At 35.2% G+C, this 21,553-nt stretch overlaps 1 protein-coding gene across 4 annotated transcripts in view; it reads left to right on the forward strand.

Moving 5' to 3' along the window:
* LOC109278146 (sulfotransferase 1 family member D1-like) overlaps nt 1-13,732 on the forward strand; it is a 52,345-nt gene extending 38,613 nt beyond the window's left edge. For all 4 annotated transcript variants that reach the window (XM_019468208.2, XM_019468200.2, XM_019468190.2 and 1 more), the window contains exons 5-8: nt 6,139-6,265; nt 7,632-7,726; nt 9,281-9,461; nt 12,902-13,732. In XM_019468208.2, the coding sequence (XP_019323753.1) occupies nt 6,139-6,265; nt 7,632-7,726; nt 9,281-9,461; nt 12,902-13,014 (516 nt within the window). In that variant the 3' untranslated portion in view covers nt 13,015-13,732. The remainder of the gene's footprint in view (nt 1-6,138; nt 6,266-7,631; nt 7,727-9,280; nt 9,462-12,901) is intronic.
* The last annotated feature ends 7,821 nt before the right edge of the window (nt 13,733-21,553 follow it).

Genomic DNA, 21,553 nt, shown 5'->3' on the forward strand with positions numbered 1-21,553 from the left:
TGCAAGGGACTCTCCAAAATGACCAAACGGAAGAATTCCCCTCAGAAGAATCTCCAGGAAATAACAACAGCTAATGAACTGATCAAAAAGGATTTAAATAATATAACAGAAAGTGAATTTAGAATAATAGTCATAAAATTAATCGCTGGGCTTGAAAACAGTATACAGGACAGCAGAGAATCTCTTGCCACAAAGATCGAGGGACTAAGGAACAGTCACGAGGAGTTGAAAAACGCTTTAAATGAAATGCAAAACAAAATGGAATCCACGGTGGCTCGGCTTGAAGAGGCAGAGGAGAGAATAGGTGAACTAGAAGATAAAGTTATGGAGAAAGAGGAAGCTGAAAGAAAGAGAGATAAAAAAATCCAGGAGTATGAGGGGAAAATTAGAGAACTAAGTGATACACTAAAAAAAAAATAATATACGCATAATTGGTATCCCAGAGGAGGAAGAGAGAGGGAAAGGTGCTGAAGGGGTACTTGAACAAATTATAGCTGAGAACTTCCCTGAACTGGGGAAGGAAAAAGGCATTGAAATCCAAGAGGCACAGAGAACTCCCTTCAGACATAACTTGAATCGATCTTCTGCACGACATATCATAGTGAAACTGGCAAAATACAAGGATAAAGAGAAAATTCTGAAAGCAGCAAGGGATAAACGTGCCCTCACATATAAAGGGAGACCTATAAGACTCGTGACTGATCTCTCCTTTGAAACTTGGCAGGCCAGAAAGGCTTGGCACGATATCTACAGTGTGCTAAACAGAAAAAATATGCAGCCGAGAATCCTTTATCCAGCAAGTCTGTCATTTAGAATAGAAGGAGAGATAAAGGTCTTCCCAAACAAACAAAAACTGAAGGAATTTGTCACCACGAAACCAGCCCTACAAGAGATCCTAAGGGGGATCCTGTGAGACAAAGTACCAGAGACATCACTACAAGCATAAAACATACAGACATCACAATGACTCTAAACCCATATCTTTCTATAATAACACTGAATGTAAATGGATTAAATGCGCCAACTAAAAGACATAGGGTATCAGAATGGATAAAAAAATAAGACCCATCTATTTGCTGTCTACAAGAGACTCATTTTAGATCTGAGGACACCTTTAGATTGAGAGTGAGGGGATGGAGAACTATTTATCATGCTCCTGGAAGCCAAAAGAAAGCTGGAGTAGCCATACTTATATCAGACAAACTAGACTTTAAATTAAAGGCTGTAACAAGAGATGAAGAAGGGCATTATATAATAATCACAGGGTCTATCCACCAGGAAGAGCTAACTATTATAAATGTCTATGCGCCAAATACCCGAGCCCCCAGATATATAAAACAATTACTCATAAACATAAGCAACCTTATGGATAAGAATGTGGTCATTGCAGGGGACTTTAACACCCCACTTACAGAAATGGATAGATCATCTAGACACACAGTCAATAAAGAAACAAGGGCCCTGAATGATACATTGGATCAGATGGACTTGACAGATATATTTAGAACTCTGCATCCCAAAGCAACAGAATAGACTTTCTTCTCGAGTGCACATGGAACAGTCTCCAAGATAGATCATATACTGGGTCACAAAACAGCCCTTCATAAGTTTACAAGAATTGAAATTATACCATGCATACTTTCAGACCACAATGCTATGAAGCTTGAAATCAACCACAGGAAAAAGTCTGGAAAACCTCCAAAAGCATGGAGGTTAAAGAACACCCTACTAACGAATGAGTGGGTCAACCAGGCAATTAGAGAAGAAATTAAAATATACATGGAAACAAACGAAAATGAAAATACAACAATCCAAACGCTTTGGGATGCAGCGAAGGCAGTCCTGAGAGGAAAATACATTGCAATCCAGGCCTATCTCAAGAAACAAGAAAAATCCCAAATACAAAATCTAACAGCACACCTAAAGGAAATAGAAGCAGAACAGCAAAGGCAGCCTAAACCCAGCAGAAGAAGAGAAATCATAAAGATCAGAGCAGAAATAAACAATATAGAATCTAAAAAAACTGTAGAGCAGATCAACGAAACCAAGAGTTGGTTTTTTGAAAAAATAAACAAAATTGACAAACCTCTAGCCAGGCTTCTCAAAAAGAAAAGGGAGATGACCCAAATAGATAAAATCATGAATGAAAATGGAATGATTACAACCAATCCCTCAGAGATACAAACAATTATCAGGGAATACTATGAAAAATTATATGCCAGCAAATTGGACAACCTGGAAGAAATGGACAAATTTCTAAACACCCACACTCTTCCAAAACTCAATCAGGAGGAAATAGAAAGCTTGAACAGACCCATAACCAGCGAAGAAATTGAATCGGTTATCAAAAATCTCCCAACAAATAAGAGTCCAGGACCAGATGGCTTCCCAGGGGAGTTCTACCAGACATTTAAAGCAGAGATAATACCTATCCTTCTCAAGCTATTCCAAGAAATAGAAAGGGAAGGAAAACTTCCAGACTCATTCTATGAAGCCAGTATTACTTTGATTCCTAAACCAGACAGAGACCCAGTAAAAAAAGAGAACTACAGGCCAATATCCCTGATGAATATGGATGCAAAAATTCTTAATAAGATACTAGCAAATCGAATTCAACAGCATATAAAAAGAATTATTCACCATGATCAAGTGGGATTCATTCCTGGGATGCAGGGCTGGTTCAACATTCGCAAATCGATCAACGTGATACATCACATTAACAAAAAAAAAGAGAAGAACCATATGATCCTGTCAATCGATGCAGAAAAGGCCTTTGACAAAATCCAGCACCCTTTCTTAATAAAAACCCTTGAGAAAGTCGGGATAGAAGGAACATACTTAAAGATCATAAAGGCCATTTATGAAAAGCCCACAGCTAACATCATCCTCAACGGCGAAAAACTGAGAGCTTTTTCCCTGAGATCAGGAACACGACAGGGATGCCCACTGTCACCGCTGTTGTTTAATATAGTGCTGGAAGTTCTAGCATCAGCAATCAGACAACAAAAGGAAATCAAAGGCATCAAAATTGGCAAAGATGAAGTCAAGCTTTCGCTTTTTGCAGATGACATGATATTATACATGGAAAATCCGATAGACTCCACCAAAAGTCTGCTAGAACTGATACATGAATTCAGCAAAGTTGCAGGATACAAAATCAATGTGCAGAAATCAGTTGCATTCTTATACACTAACAATGAAGCAACAGAAAGACAAATGAAGAAACTGATCCCATTCACAATTGCACCAAGAAGCATAAAATACCTAGGAATAAATCTAACCAAAGATGTAAAAGATCTGTATGCTGAAAACTATAGAAAGCTTATGCAGGTAATTGAAGAAGATATAAAGAAATGGAAAGACATTCCGTGCTCATGGATTGGAAGAATAAATATTGTCAAAATGTCAATACTACCCAAAGCTATCTACACATTCAATGCAATCCCAATCAAAATTGCACCAGCATTCTTCTCGAAACTAGAACAAGCAATCCTAAAATTCATATGGAACCACAAAAGGCCCCGAATAGCCAAAGTAATTTTGAAGAAGAAGACCAAAGCAGGAGGCATCACAATCCCAGACTTTAGCCTCTACTACAAAGCTGTCATCATCAAGTCAGCATGGTATTGGCATAAAAACAGACACATAGACCAATGGAATAGAATAGAAACCCCAGAACTAGACCCACAAACGTATGGCCAACTCATCTTTGACAAAGCAGGAAAGAACATCCAATGGAAAAAAGACAGTCTCTTTAACAAATGGTGCTGGGAGAACTGGACAGCAACATGCAGAAGGTTGAAACTAGACCACTTTCTCACACCATTCACAAAAATAAACTCAAAATGGATAAAGGACCTGAATGTGAGACAGGAAACCATCAAAACCTTAGAGGAGAAAGCAGGAAAAGACCTCTCTGACCTCAGCCGTAGCAATCTCTTACTCGGCACATCCCCAAAGGCAAGGGAATTAAAAGCAAAAGTGAATTACTGGGACCTTATGAAGATAAAAAGCTTCTGCACAGCAAAGGAAACAACCAACAAAACTAAAAGGCAACCAACGGAATGGGAAAAGATATTTGCAAATGACACATCGGACAAAGGGCTAGTATCCAAAATCTATAAAGAGCTCATCAAACTCCACACCCGAAAAACAAATAACCCAGTGAAGAAATGGGCAGAAAACATGAATAGACACTTCTCTAAAGAAGACATCCGGATGGCCAACAGGCACATGAAAAGATGTTCAACGTCGCTCCTTATCAGGGAAATACAAATCAAAACCACACTCAGATATCACCTCATGCCAGTCAGAGTGGCCAAAATGAAGAAATCAGGAGACTATAGATGCTGGAGAGGATGTGGAGAAACAGGAACCCTCTTGCACTGTTGGTGGGAATGCAAATTGGTGCAGCCGCTCTGGAAAGCAGTGTGGAGGTTCCTCAGAAAATTAAAAATAGACCTACCCTATGACCCAGCAATAGCACTGCTAGGAATTTATCCAAGGGATACAGGAGTACTGATGCATAGGGGCACCTGTACCCCAATGTTTATAGCGGCACTCTCAACAATAGCCAAATTATAGAAAGAGCCTAAATGTCCATCAACTGATGAATGGATAAAGAAATTGTGGTTTATATACACAATGGAATACTACGTGGCAATGAGAAAAAATGAAATATGGCCTTTTGTAGCAACATGGATGGAACTGGAGAGTGTGATGCTAAGTGAAATAAGCCATACAGAGAAAGACAGATACCATATGGTTTCACTCTTATGTGGATCCTGAGAAACATAACAGAAACCCATGGGGGAGGGGAAGGAAAAAAAAAAAAAAAAAAAAAAGAGGTTAGAGTGGGAGAGAGCCAAAGCATAAGAGACTGTTAAAAACTGAGAACAAATTGAGGGTTGATGGGGGGTGGGAGGGAGGGCAGGGTGGGAGGGAGGGCAGGGTGGGTGATGGGTATTGAGGAGGGCACCTTTTGGGATGAGCACTGGGTGTTGTATGGAAACCAATTTGACAGTAAATTTCATATATTAAAAAATAAAAAAAAAATAAAAAAAATAAAAAAGAAAAAAAAAAAGAAAAAAAAAAAGAACTTACATGATGATAGAATAAAATGATTGATTTGTTACCATATACTCCTGCTATTGAAATAGGAAGTTATTGGAAATGTTTATCTCAAGAAATTGGATCAGCAATAGTCTCAACTCTTAGAACTCTATACTCAATCTTTTGAAAAACCTCTTTTTACTCTCTCTCTCTCCTTGCCCCAGAATATGAGAACTACTATCAGTGACTTGGGATTATAAAACTTCCCATTTCTTTTTCCTATCAATTGGAAGAGAAGAAGGAAGCTGATTCTAATTAGAGAAAATGAGATTTCTTCCTGAATGCATTTTCCCTTAGAGTTATGTTTACTGCATGGGTGGCTGGGACCTCAGGATTGTTAGATGTACTTCAGGGGAAAAGTAGGATTATGGATTTCAGTGGACTTCCCTGAAAATCCAATTAACACTGAGACGTAATAATGTCATTTCTTTTGGAGAATATGTTCAAAATTTCTTTTTTCAAGTAGACTTTAGGACTCTATACATAAAATAAATTTTAATCTCACAGCAAATCACTATAAACAGCAATAATTGTTATGTATCCATGGTCACGAACAAAATGAAGAATGTTTAATCATTATTGATTAAATGTATCCTTATAAAAAATTTATTTTCAATTAAAAATAGGGCATTTTTTCAGTTTTAAAAATTTTACTTTAGCTTTCTATAAGTTTTATAATTTCTGTTTCTTTTTACATGTTTTAGTAAGTGATATAGAATAATATTTTAAATTTGAGAACAATATTAGCTCATTTTTGCTAATATAACATTTACTATAATTCTTATTATATTTGATTTTCTATGTTTTAAGAGATGTTCTTTTCAAAAGCTAAGGAGAAACAGGGTGTGAAGGCCCAAATCTTTGTGTTAAACAATACATAGTTGTGAATATTCCATGTCAGGATATATATATAAATGCTGAGATCAGGACATTGATAGGAGAAAATAAGCATTCTCGCAAGACAAGCAAGTTTACAAAATATTAAAAAATATAAGTGAAATGATGATTTGCCATATCTCTCCACAGATGGTCTACGTGGCACGAAACGCTAAAGATGTGGCTGTGTCTTACTATTATTTCTACCAGATGGCAAAACTGCATCCAGAGCCTGGCACCTGGGAAGAGTTCCTGGATAAATTCATGACTGGAAAGGGTGGGTTCAACTCTTACTTTACTCAAGGTGTTCTATAGTGAAAAGTCTTTTTTTTTTTTTTTTAATAATTTTTTTAATGTTTATTTTTTATTCATTTTTTAATTTTTTTAAATCTTTATTATTTTTGAGAGAAAGATAGAGAGACAGAGTGTGAGTGGAGGAGGAACAGAGAGGAAGACACAGAATCCAAAGCAGACTCCAGGCTCCAAGCTGTCAGTACAGAGCCCGACACGGGGCTCGAACTCACAAACTGTGAGATCATGACCCGAACTGAAGTCGGATGCCCAACCGACTGAGCCACCCAGGGGCCCCTTTAATGTTTATTTTTAAGAGAGAGAGAGAGAGAGACAGAGTGTGAGCAAGGGAGGTGTAGGGAAAGAGGGAAACACAGAATCTGAAGCAGGGTTCAGGCTCCGAGCTGTCAGCACAGAGCCCGACTGGGGGCTTGAACTGTCGAGCCGTGAAATCATGACCTGAGCCGAAGTCAGAGGCTCAACTGACTGAGTCACCCAGGCTCCCCATAGTGAAAAGTCTTTTTGCAAGAAGATAGAAAGTTCAAATATAAATCTGTTATTATAAACCTAATATGTGCCCAGCACTCTACTAATGAATTAGAAAGACTATAGAAGAAGCCGAATACATAGTCATCTCTTCCCTTTAAGAACTTTTAGGGAATATGTAACACAGATTTTTCAGTTATTAGTCTTGTTTCATTAGTGCTTAGTGACGATTAAGTGTTTTCATCCCTTGCTGTGCAGCCATTGTATTGTTTCAATTTTACACGTATTTCTTAGGCTCTCTTTTCTCTACCAGTCCCTTATTTTTATTACCTAGACTGAAAATTCTTGAGTAAAGATTTTATCCTTAAGGCTCTGTTTCTCTACCTGTGTATCGTCTTTCAGGGAAACATACTTATGCCAATAATAGTAGCTCTACATATAGTTCTCATACAAACATTCTTCTATAAAAACTCTCTTTTCAAGGCAAGTCCATCTCAATGGTGTCTTGCAAATTTTTACTCCTGCTACTGCTTGGATGATTCTCTGTCCATATAATGTCTACTCATTCTTACTATTATCAAAGCCCAATTTTTCCTCTTAGATCCAAATACATTCTTCTTTCTCCAGAGCCCTTTCTTAACCTCTCCACCCCTATCATTTTCTCTCCCTCTCTTCTTCTATAAAGTTCCCTGCCACTCCTTTCCAAGTAAATTGTAAATTTAGTGAAAACAGAAGTAATTACCCTATTAGCCCAATTTCTTGAACTGATAAGTGCTTTTGTATTGATAATGATGACTTGGAATAATATGTAACAGTTCTCTATGCAAATGGTTTTAATTTTCCAAACATTGTATCTTTCAATTTAGTGGCTTTTGGTGCGTGGTATGATCACGTGAAGGGCTGGTGGGAGAAGAGGAATGATTATCGTATTCTTTACCTATTCTATGAAGACATGAAAGAGGTGAGAGGCAACTACAGTACAATTTCTCTTTTACTTTTTAACGAAAACTAAGGTTCATCTTTTTTTATATCATATTTTCCTTTCTTCTTGATCTATAAATATGATCAATCCACTATCCTATTAATTATACCTTGAAAATTGATATTTTACTCAATCCCCTATTTTTCTACCACTACTGCCTCCTGCGCTAGATCAGACAACTATATTGACTTATTTGGAGTACCTCATTTTGCTTCTATTGTCCACCGAGAGAAAATGATCCTCTTGAAAACTCAGAGTATGCCCACTCCCTTCTTCAAATCTCTCAGTGGTTTCTGTCCTTACATGAAATACAAAATCATTAAGATAATTTTGAGTTCAGCATTATTTAGTCCCTATCTCTCTCCAACCTCTTCTGGTATCACCTTTGTTTTTCTTACTAAGTGAGCTTGCCTGAAATATTTTTCCTCACTATTTTCAAATTAACTTTTCCTCATTCTTCATGTCTTAAGTTAAATGTTAACTCTCCAGAGAGTTCTTTCATGTCCATAATGTCAAATACTTCACCTTGTCTTATCTATTAAAGTCTCTTTTGCAGGGCACCTGGATGGCTTAGTCGGTTAAGTGTCTGACTCTTGATTTCAGTTCAGGTCATGATTTCACGGTTCATGGGATTGAGCCCTGTGTTGGGCTCTGTGCTAACAGCATGGAGCCTGCATGGGATTCTGTCTCTGCCTCTCTCTCTCTCTACTCTGCATGTTTGCTCCCTCTCTCTTTTAAAATAAATAAATAAACTTTTAAAAAGTCTCTTTTGCTGTTGATTTTTTTCATAGCATCTACTACCATATCTTTTTAAATGATCATATGATTTTTATCTTTCATTTTGTTAATGTGGTGTATCACATTGATTTGCTAATGTCAAACTACTTTTCCATCACTGCAATAAATCCACTTGATCATGGTATACAAACCTTTCAATGTGCTTTTGAATTTTGTTTGCTAGTATTTTGTTCAGTATTTTTGCATTGATATTCACCAGAGATGTTAGTCTGTTATTTTCCTGTGCTGTTCTTATCTTTTTTTGGCATTTGGGTGATGCTAACCTTGTGAAATTGGTTTGGAAGTGTTACTCCCTCTTCTACTTTTTTGGAAGAGTTTGAGAAGGATAGATATTAATTCTTCTCTAAATTTTTGATAGGCAATCTATTCTTGATGTTAGATACACTTTAAAAAAGGAGATCAAAATTTTGAAAATTATACCTTAGGATAATAGTAGCTTGCTTTATTACCATTTGTTATTCTACTGGTTAATTTTATTTTTGAGTGTGAAAGGTTGAATATTAACCCAAATTTTTTTGCATTTTTTGAAACAGAATTTAATCTTCTTTGTAGCGGGTGATTGCCTGGCATAACCAAGAATAGGACATGTACTTTGGAAAGCAAAGTAAACCATACACATAAAAATGTAAAATCATTTTCTCGATCGCATTGAGATATGTAGAACCATATTAAATACATTGCCTATTGCATGACTATGTCTACCTGAGATAATTCTTTTATTTTATAATTTTTTAGGATCCAAAGCGTGAAATTCAGAAATTATTAAAGTTTCTAGACAAAGATCTGCCAGAAGAAACTGTGGATAAAATCCTCTATTACAGCTCTTTTGATGTGATGAAGCAGAATCCATTTACAAATTATACCACTGTAGCAGGAGTTCGTATGGATCATTCCATTTCTCCCTTCATGAGAAAGGGTGAGAAATCATATACTAGTTTGCTAATTACATTATAGATAGGTGGAGAGCTAAGAGCAATACTGTAGGAGATGGAAAGAGATTGAGTATGCTGACAAGAAAAAAATTAGGAACAACAGCAACAAAAACTTAGGGGAAATACGTGGCAAATAAACTCTGTAATTCCTGTAAGCCTATCATGTAAGACAGACCTTCTAATGAGAAATGGTTACTCAAGAGCCTATACATTGATAAACATGAGTCTTGGCATCCATTGCTATGTCAGAAGAATGCCTTTCATTTGTGTGAACTCTCTAGATATTTTTCACATGCCTTACAATTTTTTCTGTGGTCAGTAGCCAGCTTAAATGATGTTAGACATCATTTTTTGTTAACAAAGCTCTTGAGGGCAAAGAATAAAGATTGTGAGACATTGAATTTTCTTTCAGTGACATTTCTTGAAGCTATTTGAGAGATTATTTCTTTATATAAGATACTGGAAAAACCCATAGGTATTTTGGAAAACTAAGGAGGCCTGGGAGTTTGGGAGTGAGGGATGGAGTTATGGAGTTCTAAAATTAAAGATTTAAAAATACAAGTGTGGTAGAATTAACAAAATTGATAACATCCTGGCTAGACTTATCCAGAAGAAAAGAGAAAGGACCCAAATAGATATATCATGAATTAAAGAGGAGAGATTGCAACCAACACCACAGAATACAATTGTGAGAATAATAATATGAAAAATTATATGCCAACAAACTGGGCAATTTGGAAGATATGGACAAATTCCTAGAAATATAGAAACTGCCAAAATTGAAATAAGAAGAAATAGAAAATTTGAACAGACCCATAACCAGCAAAGACATTGAATCAGTAATCAAAAATCTCCCAACAAACGAGAATCCTGGGCCAATGGCTTCCTAGGAAAATTCCACCAGACATTTAAGAAGAAATAGTATATATTTTCCTCAAACAATTCCAAAAAATAGATGTAGAAAGAAAACTTCCAAACTCATTCTGTGAAACCAATTGTCTTGATTACAAAACCAGACAAAGACCCCACTGAAAAGGAGAATTAGAAGCCAATATCCCTAATGAAATGGATGTAAAAATTCTCAACAAGATAGTAGCAAATCAAATTCAGCAGTCCATTAAGAGAATTATTCACTGTGACCAAGTGGTATTTATTCCTGGGCTGCAGGGCTGGTTCAATATTTGCAAATAAATCAACCTGATACACCAAATTAATAAAAGAAAGGATAAGAATCATATGATTCTCTCAATAGATGCAGAAAAATCATTTGACAAAATACAGCATCCTTTCTTGATAAAAACCCTCAACCAAGTAGAGATAGAAGGAACATACCTCAACATCATAAAGGCCATATACAAAAGACCCAGAGCTAATATTATCCTCTATGGGGAAAAACTGAGAGCTTTCACCCTAAGGTTAGGAACATGACAGGGGTGTCCACTCTGACCACTGTTGTTCAACATAGTATTGGAAGTCCTAGCCTCAGAAATCGGGCAACAAAAAGACATATAAAAAAGGCATCTACATTGGCAAGGAAGAAGTCAAACTTTCACTCTTTGCAGACGACATGATACTCTATGTGGAGAACCTTGAAAAACTCCACCAAAAAACTGCTGGAACCTGGCATATGAATTCAGCAAAGTCTCAGGGTACAAAATCCACATACAGAAATCTGTTGCATTTCTATACACCAGTAATGAAGCAGCAGAAAGAGAAATCAAGGAATTGATTACATTTACAATTGCATCAAAAAACCACATGAAATACCTAGGAATAAACCTAACCAAAGAGGTAAAAGCTTTTTACACTGAAAACTATAGAAAGCTTATGAAAGAAATTGAAGAAGACACAAAGAAATGGAAAAACATTCTATACTCCTGGATCAGAAGAATAAATATTGTTAAAATGTCGATACTACCTAAAGCAATATGCACATTCAATGCAATCCTTTTGAAAATAACACCGACATTCCTCACAGAGCTAGAACAAACAATTCTCAAATTTGTATGGAACCACAAAAGACCCTGAATGCTGGAGGCATCACAATTCTGAACTTTAAGCTGTATTACAAAGCTGTAATTATCAAGACAATATGGTATTGGTACAAAAACATAGGTCAATGTAATAGAACAGAGAACCCAAAGATGGACCCACAAATATATGGCCAACTAATCTTCAACAAAGCCATAAAGAATATCCGATGGAAGAAAGACAGTCTCTTTAGCAAATGGTGTTGGGAAAACTGGACAGTGACATGCAGAAGAATGAAACTGGACCACTTTCTTACACCATACACAAAACTTAATTCAAAATGGATGAAAGACCTATATGTGAGACAGGAAACCATCAAATTCTTAGAGGAGAAAATAGGCAGAAACATCTTTGACCGCAGCCAGAGCCACTTCTTCTCGACATGTCGCCATAGGCAAGGGAAACAAAAGCAAAAATGACCTATTAGGACTTCGTCAAGATAAAAAGCTTCTGCACAGTGAAAGAAACAATCAACAAAACTAAAAGGCGACCCACATAATGTGAAAATATATTTGCAAATGACATATCTGATTAAGGATTAGTATCCAAAATCTGTAAACAACTTCTTAAACTCAACACCCAAAAAAGAAATAATCCAGTGAAGAAATAGGCAGAAGACATGAATAGATCCTTTCCTAAAGAAGACATCCAGATGGCTAACAGACACATGAAAAGATCCTCAACATCACTCACCATCAGGGAAATACAAATCAAAACCAGCCCTGTCAGAATGGCTAAAATGAACAACTCGGGAAACAGCAGATGTTGACAAGGATGTGAAGAAAGGGAACACTCTTATGCTGTTGGTGGGAATGCAAACTGTGCAGCCACTCTGGAAAACAGTATGGAGGGTCCTCAAAAATAAAAATAAAACTAGCTTATGACCCAGCAACTTCACTACCAGATATTTATCCAAAGGATACAAAAGAGTGCAATAAGTGAAATAAGTGAAATAAATCAGAGAAAGACAAATATCACATGATTTCACTCATATTTGGAATTTAAGAAACAAAAAATATGAACATAGGGGAAGGAAAGAAAAATAAGATAAAAACAGAGAGAGGAAAACCATCAGAGACTCTTAAATGCAGAGAACAAACTGAGGGTTTCTGGAAGGGAGGTGGGTGGGGTTATTGGCTAAATGGGTGATGGACTTTGAGGGGAGCACTTGTTGGGACTAGTACTGGGTGTTATATGAAAGTGATGAATCACTGAATTTAACTCCTGAAATAACTATTACACTATATGCTAACTAACTTGAATTTAAATTAAATATATATATATATATATATATATATATATATATATATATATATGGTAATTCAAATTAAAACTGATCTAAGAAGGAAATTTTATAGATGTCTCAAATTTGTCATTTTATCTTTCTTTTCAGGTATTTTGGGAGATTGGAAAAATCACTTCACTGTAGCCCAGTATGAGAGATTTGAAAAAGAATATGATAAGAAAATGAAAGGGTCTACACTGTCGTTTCGTTCAGAGATTTAAGAAATACTGTTCTTTCTCCAACTCCTTTACCTAACCCTTAAATTAGAAAAAAAAATCCCTTCAAACATTTAGTGAAAAAAATTCTGCATGAAATATTTCTTTACTTACTAATAGTGTTTTGTAATAGAATATTCAAAGAATTTTGGAGTCTACATATAAAAAATCAATAGTCTCTATGATTTAATTAATTAATGTTCTTACTACTCTTAAAGACAAAATAATAAAATGAAGTTTAAACCTATAAACATACCTGCTTTATTTTTTTAAGTTTATTTATTTATTTTGAGAGAGAGAGAAATAGATAGCAAACAGGGAGGGGCAGAGACAGAAGGAGACAGAGAATCCCAAGAAAGCTCCATACTGTCAGCACAGAGCCTGATGGGGGGCTTGAACTCATGAACTGTACAATCATGACTTGAGTTGCAATCAAGAGTTGGGTGCTAACTGACTGACCTGGGTGATGCCTCATTGCTTTTTTTTTAATTCAAGTTCTGGGTCATTGGACTTGCAAAGAAGATATTTAGGACAGTCTTCAAGATGGATGGATTAGAACCAAAATATTCACCTTAAAAAGGCTTTAATTTCTCTTTGTTACATGCTTAGAATGATACCAGTGTAATATAAGCTTAATGACATTTTTGTGCAGAGAGTTCACTGAAATGTATTACTCTAAAATGGTTTACTATGGATTAAATTTTGGATAGTATATCAATCAGTAGTAGTCTCCTGTTATAGTTTATATGAGTTCAAAGAAATTTAAGCCAGATTAGCACTAAGAAAAAAATACACGATGAGGTATGACCTCACACCGGTCAGAATGGCTAAAGTTGACAACTTAGGCAACAACAGATGTTGGTGAGGATGCAGAGAAAGAGGAACCCTTCTGCACTACTGGTGGGAATGCAAACTGGTTCAGCCACTCTGGAAAACAGTATGAAGGTTCCTCAAAAAATTAAAAATAGAACCACCCTACGACCCAGCAATTGCACCACTAGGTATTTATCCAAGGGATACGGGTGTGCTTTTTCAAAGGGGCCACATGCACCCCAATGTTTATAGAAGCACTATTGACAATAGCCAAAATATGGAAAGAGTCCAAATGTCTATCAACTGATGAATGGATAAAGAAGATGTGTATATACATATACATACACACACACATACACACACACACAATGGAATATTACTTGGAAATCAAAAAGAATGAAATCTTGCCATTTGCAACAAGGTGGATGGAACTAGAGGTTATTTTGTTAAGCAAAATTAGTCAAAGACAAATATCATATAACTTCACACATATGTGGAATTTAAGGTACAAAACAGATGAACATAAGGGAAGGGAAGCAAAAATAATATGAAAACAGGGAGAGGGACAAAATAAGAGACTCAAATATAAAGAACAAGCTAAGCGTTGCTGGAGGGGTTGTAGGTGGGGAGATGGGACAAGGGGCCACAGGAAGACACTTGTTGGGATGAACACTGGGTGTTATGTGTAGGAGATGAATCACTGAATTCCACTCCTGAAATCATTATTGCACTATATGCTAACTAACTTGAGTGTAAATTAAAAATAAATAAATAAATAAATAAATAAGAAAATTAACATTAAAAAAGGAAGGAAATACAGAGAAATAATTGTAAGAACATAAGAAATAGCTACAATACCAGTAGTTGATATTTACTGACAGCTTACTACGTAACAAGCACTGTGCTATACAATTTACGTGGCTATACTTTAACTGATCTTCATTCAATTCTTTATTTTTTATTGTTATTTAATTTAATTTTTTGTTTCAAGTTTTTATCTAAATTATAGTTAGATAACATATAGTGTAATATTAGTTTCAGGAATAGAATTTAATGATTCATCACTTACATATTGATCTTCATTCAATTCTTTAAAATAGGTATTCTAATTTTTCCCAATTTTCATAGTCAGTAAACTATCAGTACACACATAACAAATATTCTGTGAAGGCATAAAGAAAGGCCAGTTTGGTTTCTGATCCTTTTTTATTAACTCTTATCCTCACATTCCTCTCTGACTTATTCTGTATTCTCCCTCTTTCATGTTTTCAAATCCCTGCCATTGTGTGTTAATCACACTTCATGACTACCAGCTATTTCAGATGTAAACTTACCAAGATCACTGAATATCTTCTCTGATGAGGAAAATAACAGAAGTTCTCAAATTTCATGCATTGTGAAACAATAAGAAAAACTGCGTTGCTTCAAAAAACCTCAAGTAGGAATAAGTAATAGCTATTCTTGGATTTTATTTTTAACTTTTTTTACTGTGATATATACACATAGTAGCGATTTAATAATAAATAATATGTTTTAGATGCCACAAACTGAGGTTTCAAACTTCTTTTAATCCATATTTATTTTCTATTTTGACTTACCTTAGATCTTGAAGTGCCTCTCACCTTTCTTCACATTATAGTCTTAATAATTATGACTATTTTATTTTTTTTATTTTTTTTTAACGGTTATTTCTTTTTGTGACAGAGAGAGACAGAGCATGAACGGGGGAGGGCAGAGAGAGAGGGAGACACAGAATCGGAAGCAGGCTCCAGGCTCTGAGCCATCAGCCCAGAGCCCGACACGGGGCTCGAACTCACGGACCACAAGATCGTGACCTGAGCTGAAGTCGGCCGCTTAACCAACTGAGCCACCCAGGGGCCCCAATTATGACTATTTTAAAGATAGAGAAAATCACAAAGAATTTAAATGATTTTCCCCAAATCACACATTTAAGAAGTAATGAGATTTGTTCTATAATACAAATGACCAACATCGGTTTTCCAATACATGTCATTGAAATGAACAAGTGGTCATTTCAAATTTCTGCCAATATCCTCTATGTTCTGTGCTCCCTTTATTCAATGAAGATTTAAAATTGTATTTTGAATGAATCAAGATATTATCTTTGGCTTAAAATATGTTAGCATCCAGGGGCGCCTGGGTAGCTCAGTTGGTTAGGCGTCCAACTTTGGCTCAGGTCGTGATCTCACAGTTTGTGAGTTCGAGCCCCACATCAGGCTTTGTGCTGATAGCCTGGAACCTGGAGCCTGCTTCATAGTCTGTGTCCCCCTCTCTTTCTGCCCCTCCCTGCTCACCTTCTCTCTTTCTCAAAAATAAATAAAACATTAAGAAAAATAAAAATACATTGGCATCCACGGAATTTTGTTTCATTTTATTTTTGGAGAAAAACAGCAGAGAATCGGACACACTTCAGATTTCTAAAAAATATAGTCGATATGCAAATGTAGACAAAACATAATTCCTATTCAGTGCAGCACTGAAACTATAAACATGGCATGAATGCTCTGATAAGGAAAACCACGCCATGAACTACAGTAACTACATAAGCTGAATTTTCATAATGTCTCTCATTTCAGATACTTTGCCTGCTTTTTGTCATGGATATACAGGGAATTTTCAGACCACGTTGCCAGTATTTTGATTCAGAAAACATTAGCAGTGCACTTGTAATTCTTGACTTAGTATAAAAATAACACTTTGGGCATAAAGGTAGTAAATACTGTCTATCTTTAGCACTCAATTGAAATGGAAGAGTTCAAATGCACTTACCTAAAATCTACATTTGATGTAAACCATTTTATCTTCAAATGATGTGAAGCGTTTTCTTATTGATAAATACTATACTATAATTTCATCAACCAGGTCCTTTTCAACTCTCAATTATTCTATATTATAATAACTCTCAAGAGCTCTAATTTGAAGAGAGGAGATCTCAATTTATTGAAATTAGCAGTTGAGTAATTGAACTTGGCATGCACGTTCCTAGGTTTTATTTTAAAATGTGGTAGTGGGGTGCCTGAGTGGCTCAGTCGATTAAGCATCTGACTCTTGACTTCAGGTCAGGGCATGACCTCACAGTTCATGGGGTTTGAGCCCCATGTTGGGCTCTGAGCTGACAGTGCAGAGCCTGCTTGGGCTTCTCTCTGCCCCTCTCTCTCTGCCCCTCCCCTGCTCATGCTTGTGCTCTTTCTTTCTCTCAAAATAAGTGAATAAATTTTTTTTTAAATGTGGTATTTATACTTTGAGTATCTTACATTCACCTGAAACAAATAAGACAGTTGCTCTGATACTATTCTAGACACACTCACATGACACTTTTAAAAGTAAAATGAAAAAGAATACATACTCAAGACTAAGACTGTGGGTGGTTGCTTTTATGTTGCAGTGAAAGATGTAGTCACTTTCCTTATGCTATTAATTTAGCAAACTAATAACCTCCTGATACGTAATTATAAACAGACCTATTCTAGTTGATTAAATAATTTTATAAAGTGTGAACTGTTTTATAAATTCAGTAACCATATAATATTATATATTATACTATGATATAATAATGTTAATAATTATATTAACTATAAAAGTATAATGCCATATTATTATATTATGCAATGTTATAATAATATGTGTGTGTACCAACCTAGGTAATATTTTAGGATGTTTATTGCTTATGCAGAGCCCAAAGAAATAAAGGGAAAAAGTGGAGCTGTTCCCATTGAAGGAGAATATAAATAAAAACATATATGATTTAAATTCATACATATTTTATTCAGAATGGCAATATTCAGAAAAATTAAAACCATATATATAAACAGAACTTTAAGGAATCATTAAATGGGACTATTTCTTTAAACCACACTTTCCTATGCTTGGTTTTCCCTGGTTTCCATCAACCAATTCATGAACACATGGATCTATGTTTCTATCACTACACTATTCATGTTAGAAACAAACAAATGCTGAGCACATGGCTCTTGTCTTTGGGGAGCTTACAACTGAATAAATCAAAGAGAGACATGGGACTGCATATTAAGTGTTACATTGTCTTGTTCAGACATTAAATATCTCAGAAATTCTGATAAGATATTTCTTTCAGCTGTGAGAGACAGAGTACATATTGCCTGTCAGCACTGTTTTCATCTCTAGAAGGAAAGAGGTGCATTTTTCTTTTTTAAAAATATTTTTTAATGTTTGTTTATTTTTGAGACAGGGAGAGACAGAGTACAAGTGGGTGAGGGGCAGAGAGGGAGGGAGACACAGAATTTGAAGCAGACTCCAGGCTGTATGCTGTCAGCACAGAGCCCCACTTGGGGCTTGAACTCACAAGCAGAGAGGTGATGACCAGAGCTGAAGTTGGAGGTTTAATGGACTGACCCATCCAGGTGCCCCAAGAGGGGCATTTTTCTTTAGAATTTTATAAGTTACAACTCTCTAAACAATTAACTATCACTGGTCTATATGTCAAAAGATACGGACCAGGAAGATGTGGCGAGAATTCTTAGAATCAAACAGTAATAGATGTAGATCAGAATTTCCATATTAAACATTAAATAAGACAAAGAAAGAAATGGTTAAGATAGTTTTTAAAAATTAGTAAGCTAGGAAGAGAAGGAGAGAGGAAGAGAGAGAGAGAGAGAATTCCATTTTATATATGCCAAGACTACGGCATCCAAAGAGGGAAATGGAAACTTATCTTTCATTGCTTCCAATTCTTTAGGGAGGTAAAATGTTTTATCTTTTGAGCAAGTATAGAATTACATGTGACTCCTTGAACAGTTTAAACCAAAAATAAACTAACCTTATGAATCCTGTCCATTAGTATGTCCTGTGTTTCTATTTTTCAAAATGGAAAAAAAAAAAACCCACAGATAGTATGCTGAAGAAAGTGGAAAAATATTAAATTTTTTATCTCAACCAAGGACTATAAGAAAGACCCCATTTATAATAAAAGGGTTTATAACTTCAACAAAATGTATGGGAGAATTCCTGAAAATTTTTAACGAATATAATCACAGCCAGATTTACTTTTTTAAGATAAGAAAAAATGGACTGTATTTTATATACAAACTTGGTATAATATTTATATATAAAATATATAAACATACATAATTGATGTATATAGTTATATGTAAACACATATTAATGTATCCATTATCACAGAGAGTAGTTTTGCTACCCTAAATATCCTGTTTTGCCTATTCATCCCTTCTTCCCCACTAACCTCTGCCAACCACCAATCTTTTTACTGTCTCAATAATTTTACCATTTTCAGAACGTCATATTATTAGAATCATATGGTATGTAGCCTTTTCTGATTACCTCGCTTCACTAGGTAATAAGCATTTAATTTTCCTCCATGTCTTTCTGTGGCTTGGTAGCCCATTTCTTTTGATGGATGAATAATATTCTATTGTTTAGAGTTTAATTATCCATTCACCTACCAAAGGATATCTTAGTTGTTTCCAACTTTGGGTTATTATGAATAAAGCTGCTATAAACATCCCTGTGCATGTTTTTGTGAAGGCATAAATATTCAACTTTTTTTGGGAAAATGCCATGGAGGGTGGATTAGTGGGTCATATAATAAGAGTATGTTTAGGTTTCTAAGTAACTGCCAAGTTGTCTTCTAGAGTGGCTGTGCTGTTTTACATTCTCACCAGCAATGAACAAGAGTTCCTGTTGCCAGGATTTGACGTCTTAATGTTCCAGATTTTGGTCATTCTAATCATTTTTAGTGGCATCTCACTGATGTTTTAAGTTGTATTTCCCTGATGACATAGGATGTGGAGCATCTTTTCATATACTTATTTGCTACTTGTATAATTTCTTTGGTGAGGTGTATGCTAAGGCCTTTGGCCCATTTTTGTGTGTGTGTGTTGTTTGTTTACTTATTTTTGAGTTTTAAGAGATTTTTGGTATATTTTGGAGAATAGTCCTTTATTAGATGTGTCTTTTGTAAATATTTTCTTCCAGTGTGTGGTTTGTCTTTTCATTCTTTTGACAGTATTTCAAAGAGCAAAATTTTTAAAATTTTTTAAAATATAATTTAATGTCAAACTGGCTAACATACAGTGTATACAGTGTGTTCTTGGTTTTGGGAGTAGATTCCCATGATTCATTGCTTACATACAATACCCAGGGCTCATCCTAACAAGCACCCTCCTCAATTCCCATCACTCATTTTCCCCTCTCCCCCCTACCTCCCATTAACCCTGAGTTTATTCTCTGTGTTTAAGAGTATCATGGTTTGCCTCCCTCCTTCTCTATTTGTAACTATTTGTAATTTTCCCCCTTCCCCTCCCCCATGGTCTTCTGTTAAGTTTCTCAAGTTCCATATATGAGTGAAAACATATGGTATCTGTCCTTCTCTGACTGACTTATTTCACTTAGCATAATACCTTACAGTTCCATCTACGTTGCTGCAAATGACATGATTTCATTCTTTCTCATTGCTAAGTAGTATTCCATTGTATATATAAACCACATTTTTCTTTATCCATCCATCAGTTGATGGACAGTTAGGCTCTTTCCATAATTTGGCTGTTGTTGAAAGCGCTGCTATAAACGTTGGGGTACATGTGTCCGCATGAATCAGCACTCCTGAATCCTTTGGATAAATTCCTGCTAGTGCTATTGCTGGGTTGTAGGGTAGTTCTATTTTTAATTTTAGTAAATTTTAGTTTATCAATTCTTTCTTTCATGGATTGTGCCTTTGGTGTCATACCTAAAAATTGTCACCATGCCTAAGGTCATCTAGATTTACTCCCATGCTATATTCTAGCAGTTTTACCATTTTGCATTTTACATTTAGATCTGTGATCCATTTTGAGTTAATTTTTGTAGAGGGAGTAAGGTCTGTGTCCAGTAACTTGCAATTTTAAAATAAAATTTATATCACTATTCAATGACTTGCTTTTCTTTAGAAATGGTAGGGGTCTTAAAGTCTGTTTTAGCTGATCTTAAGGTGCCTAAATTTTTTTTTTCTGATTAGCATTTTGCAAGTATATCTTTAGCTTCCTTTTACTTTTAGTCTTACTCTTTCTTTATGTTTTAGGTATTTTCTTGGAAAAGACTTTTACTGAATTTTTTTTCCTGATCTAGTAATCTGTTTTTTTCACTATTTTATTATTTATTATTTTTTCTTCTTCAAATTTTTATTCAAATTCTAGATTGTTAACATATAGTGTAATATTGTTTCCAGGAGTAGAATTTAGTGATTCATTACTTATATATAATTCCCAGTTCTCAACATGACAAGTATCATCTGTATTTTGATGATAAATTTAATCCTTTTTTTTTTACTACAGTTGCAGATACATTTGGATTTATTTCTGCTATTTTATTTTATACTTTATATTTATCCTCTTTCTCCTCCTCCCTCCCTGTCTCCTTTCTCTTTTTTCCTCATTTCTTGCTCCTTTTGGGTTGATTTTTCCCTATTCTTGCTTCCACTTCTACTGGCTTAGAAGCTTTATTATCATTATTATTATTTTACTAACTTCTCACAAAATTTTTCATGTTTAATTAACAAGATATAAAAAATAATCAAAAACTTGAATTCTGATTAATAGAAGGAACTTAGAATCCTATATAACAGTCTACTCATCTCTTCAAGTAATATGCTAATTTTGTATTTAAGTTGTCCCATATATTATTAATCCTATGATTCACATTTTTTTTAGTTTTATACAATTAGAATTTGTTTATATTTACT

This window comes from Panthera pardus, unplaced genomic scaffold, assembly GCF_024362965.1.
Source record: "Panthera pardus isolate Hobbes unplaced genomic scaffold, ASM2436296v1 HiC_scaffold_13, whole genome shotgun sequence".
Taxonomy (NCBI): Eukaryota; Metazoa; Chordata; class Mammalia; order Carnivora; family Felidae; genus Panthera; species Panthera pardus.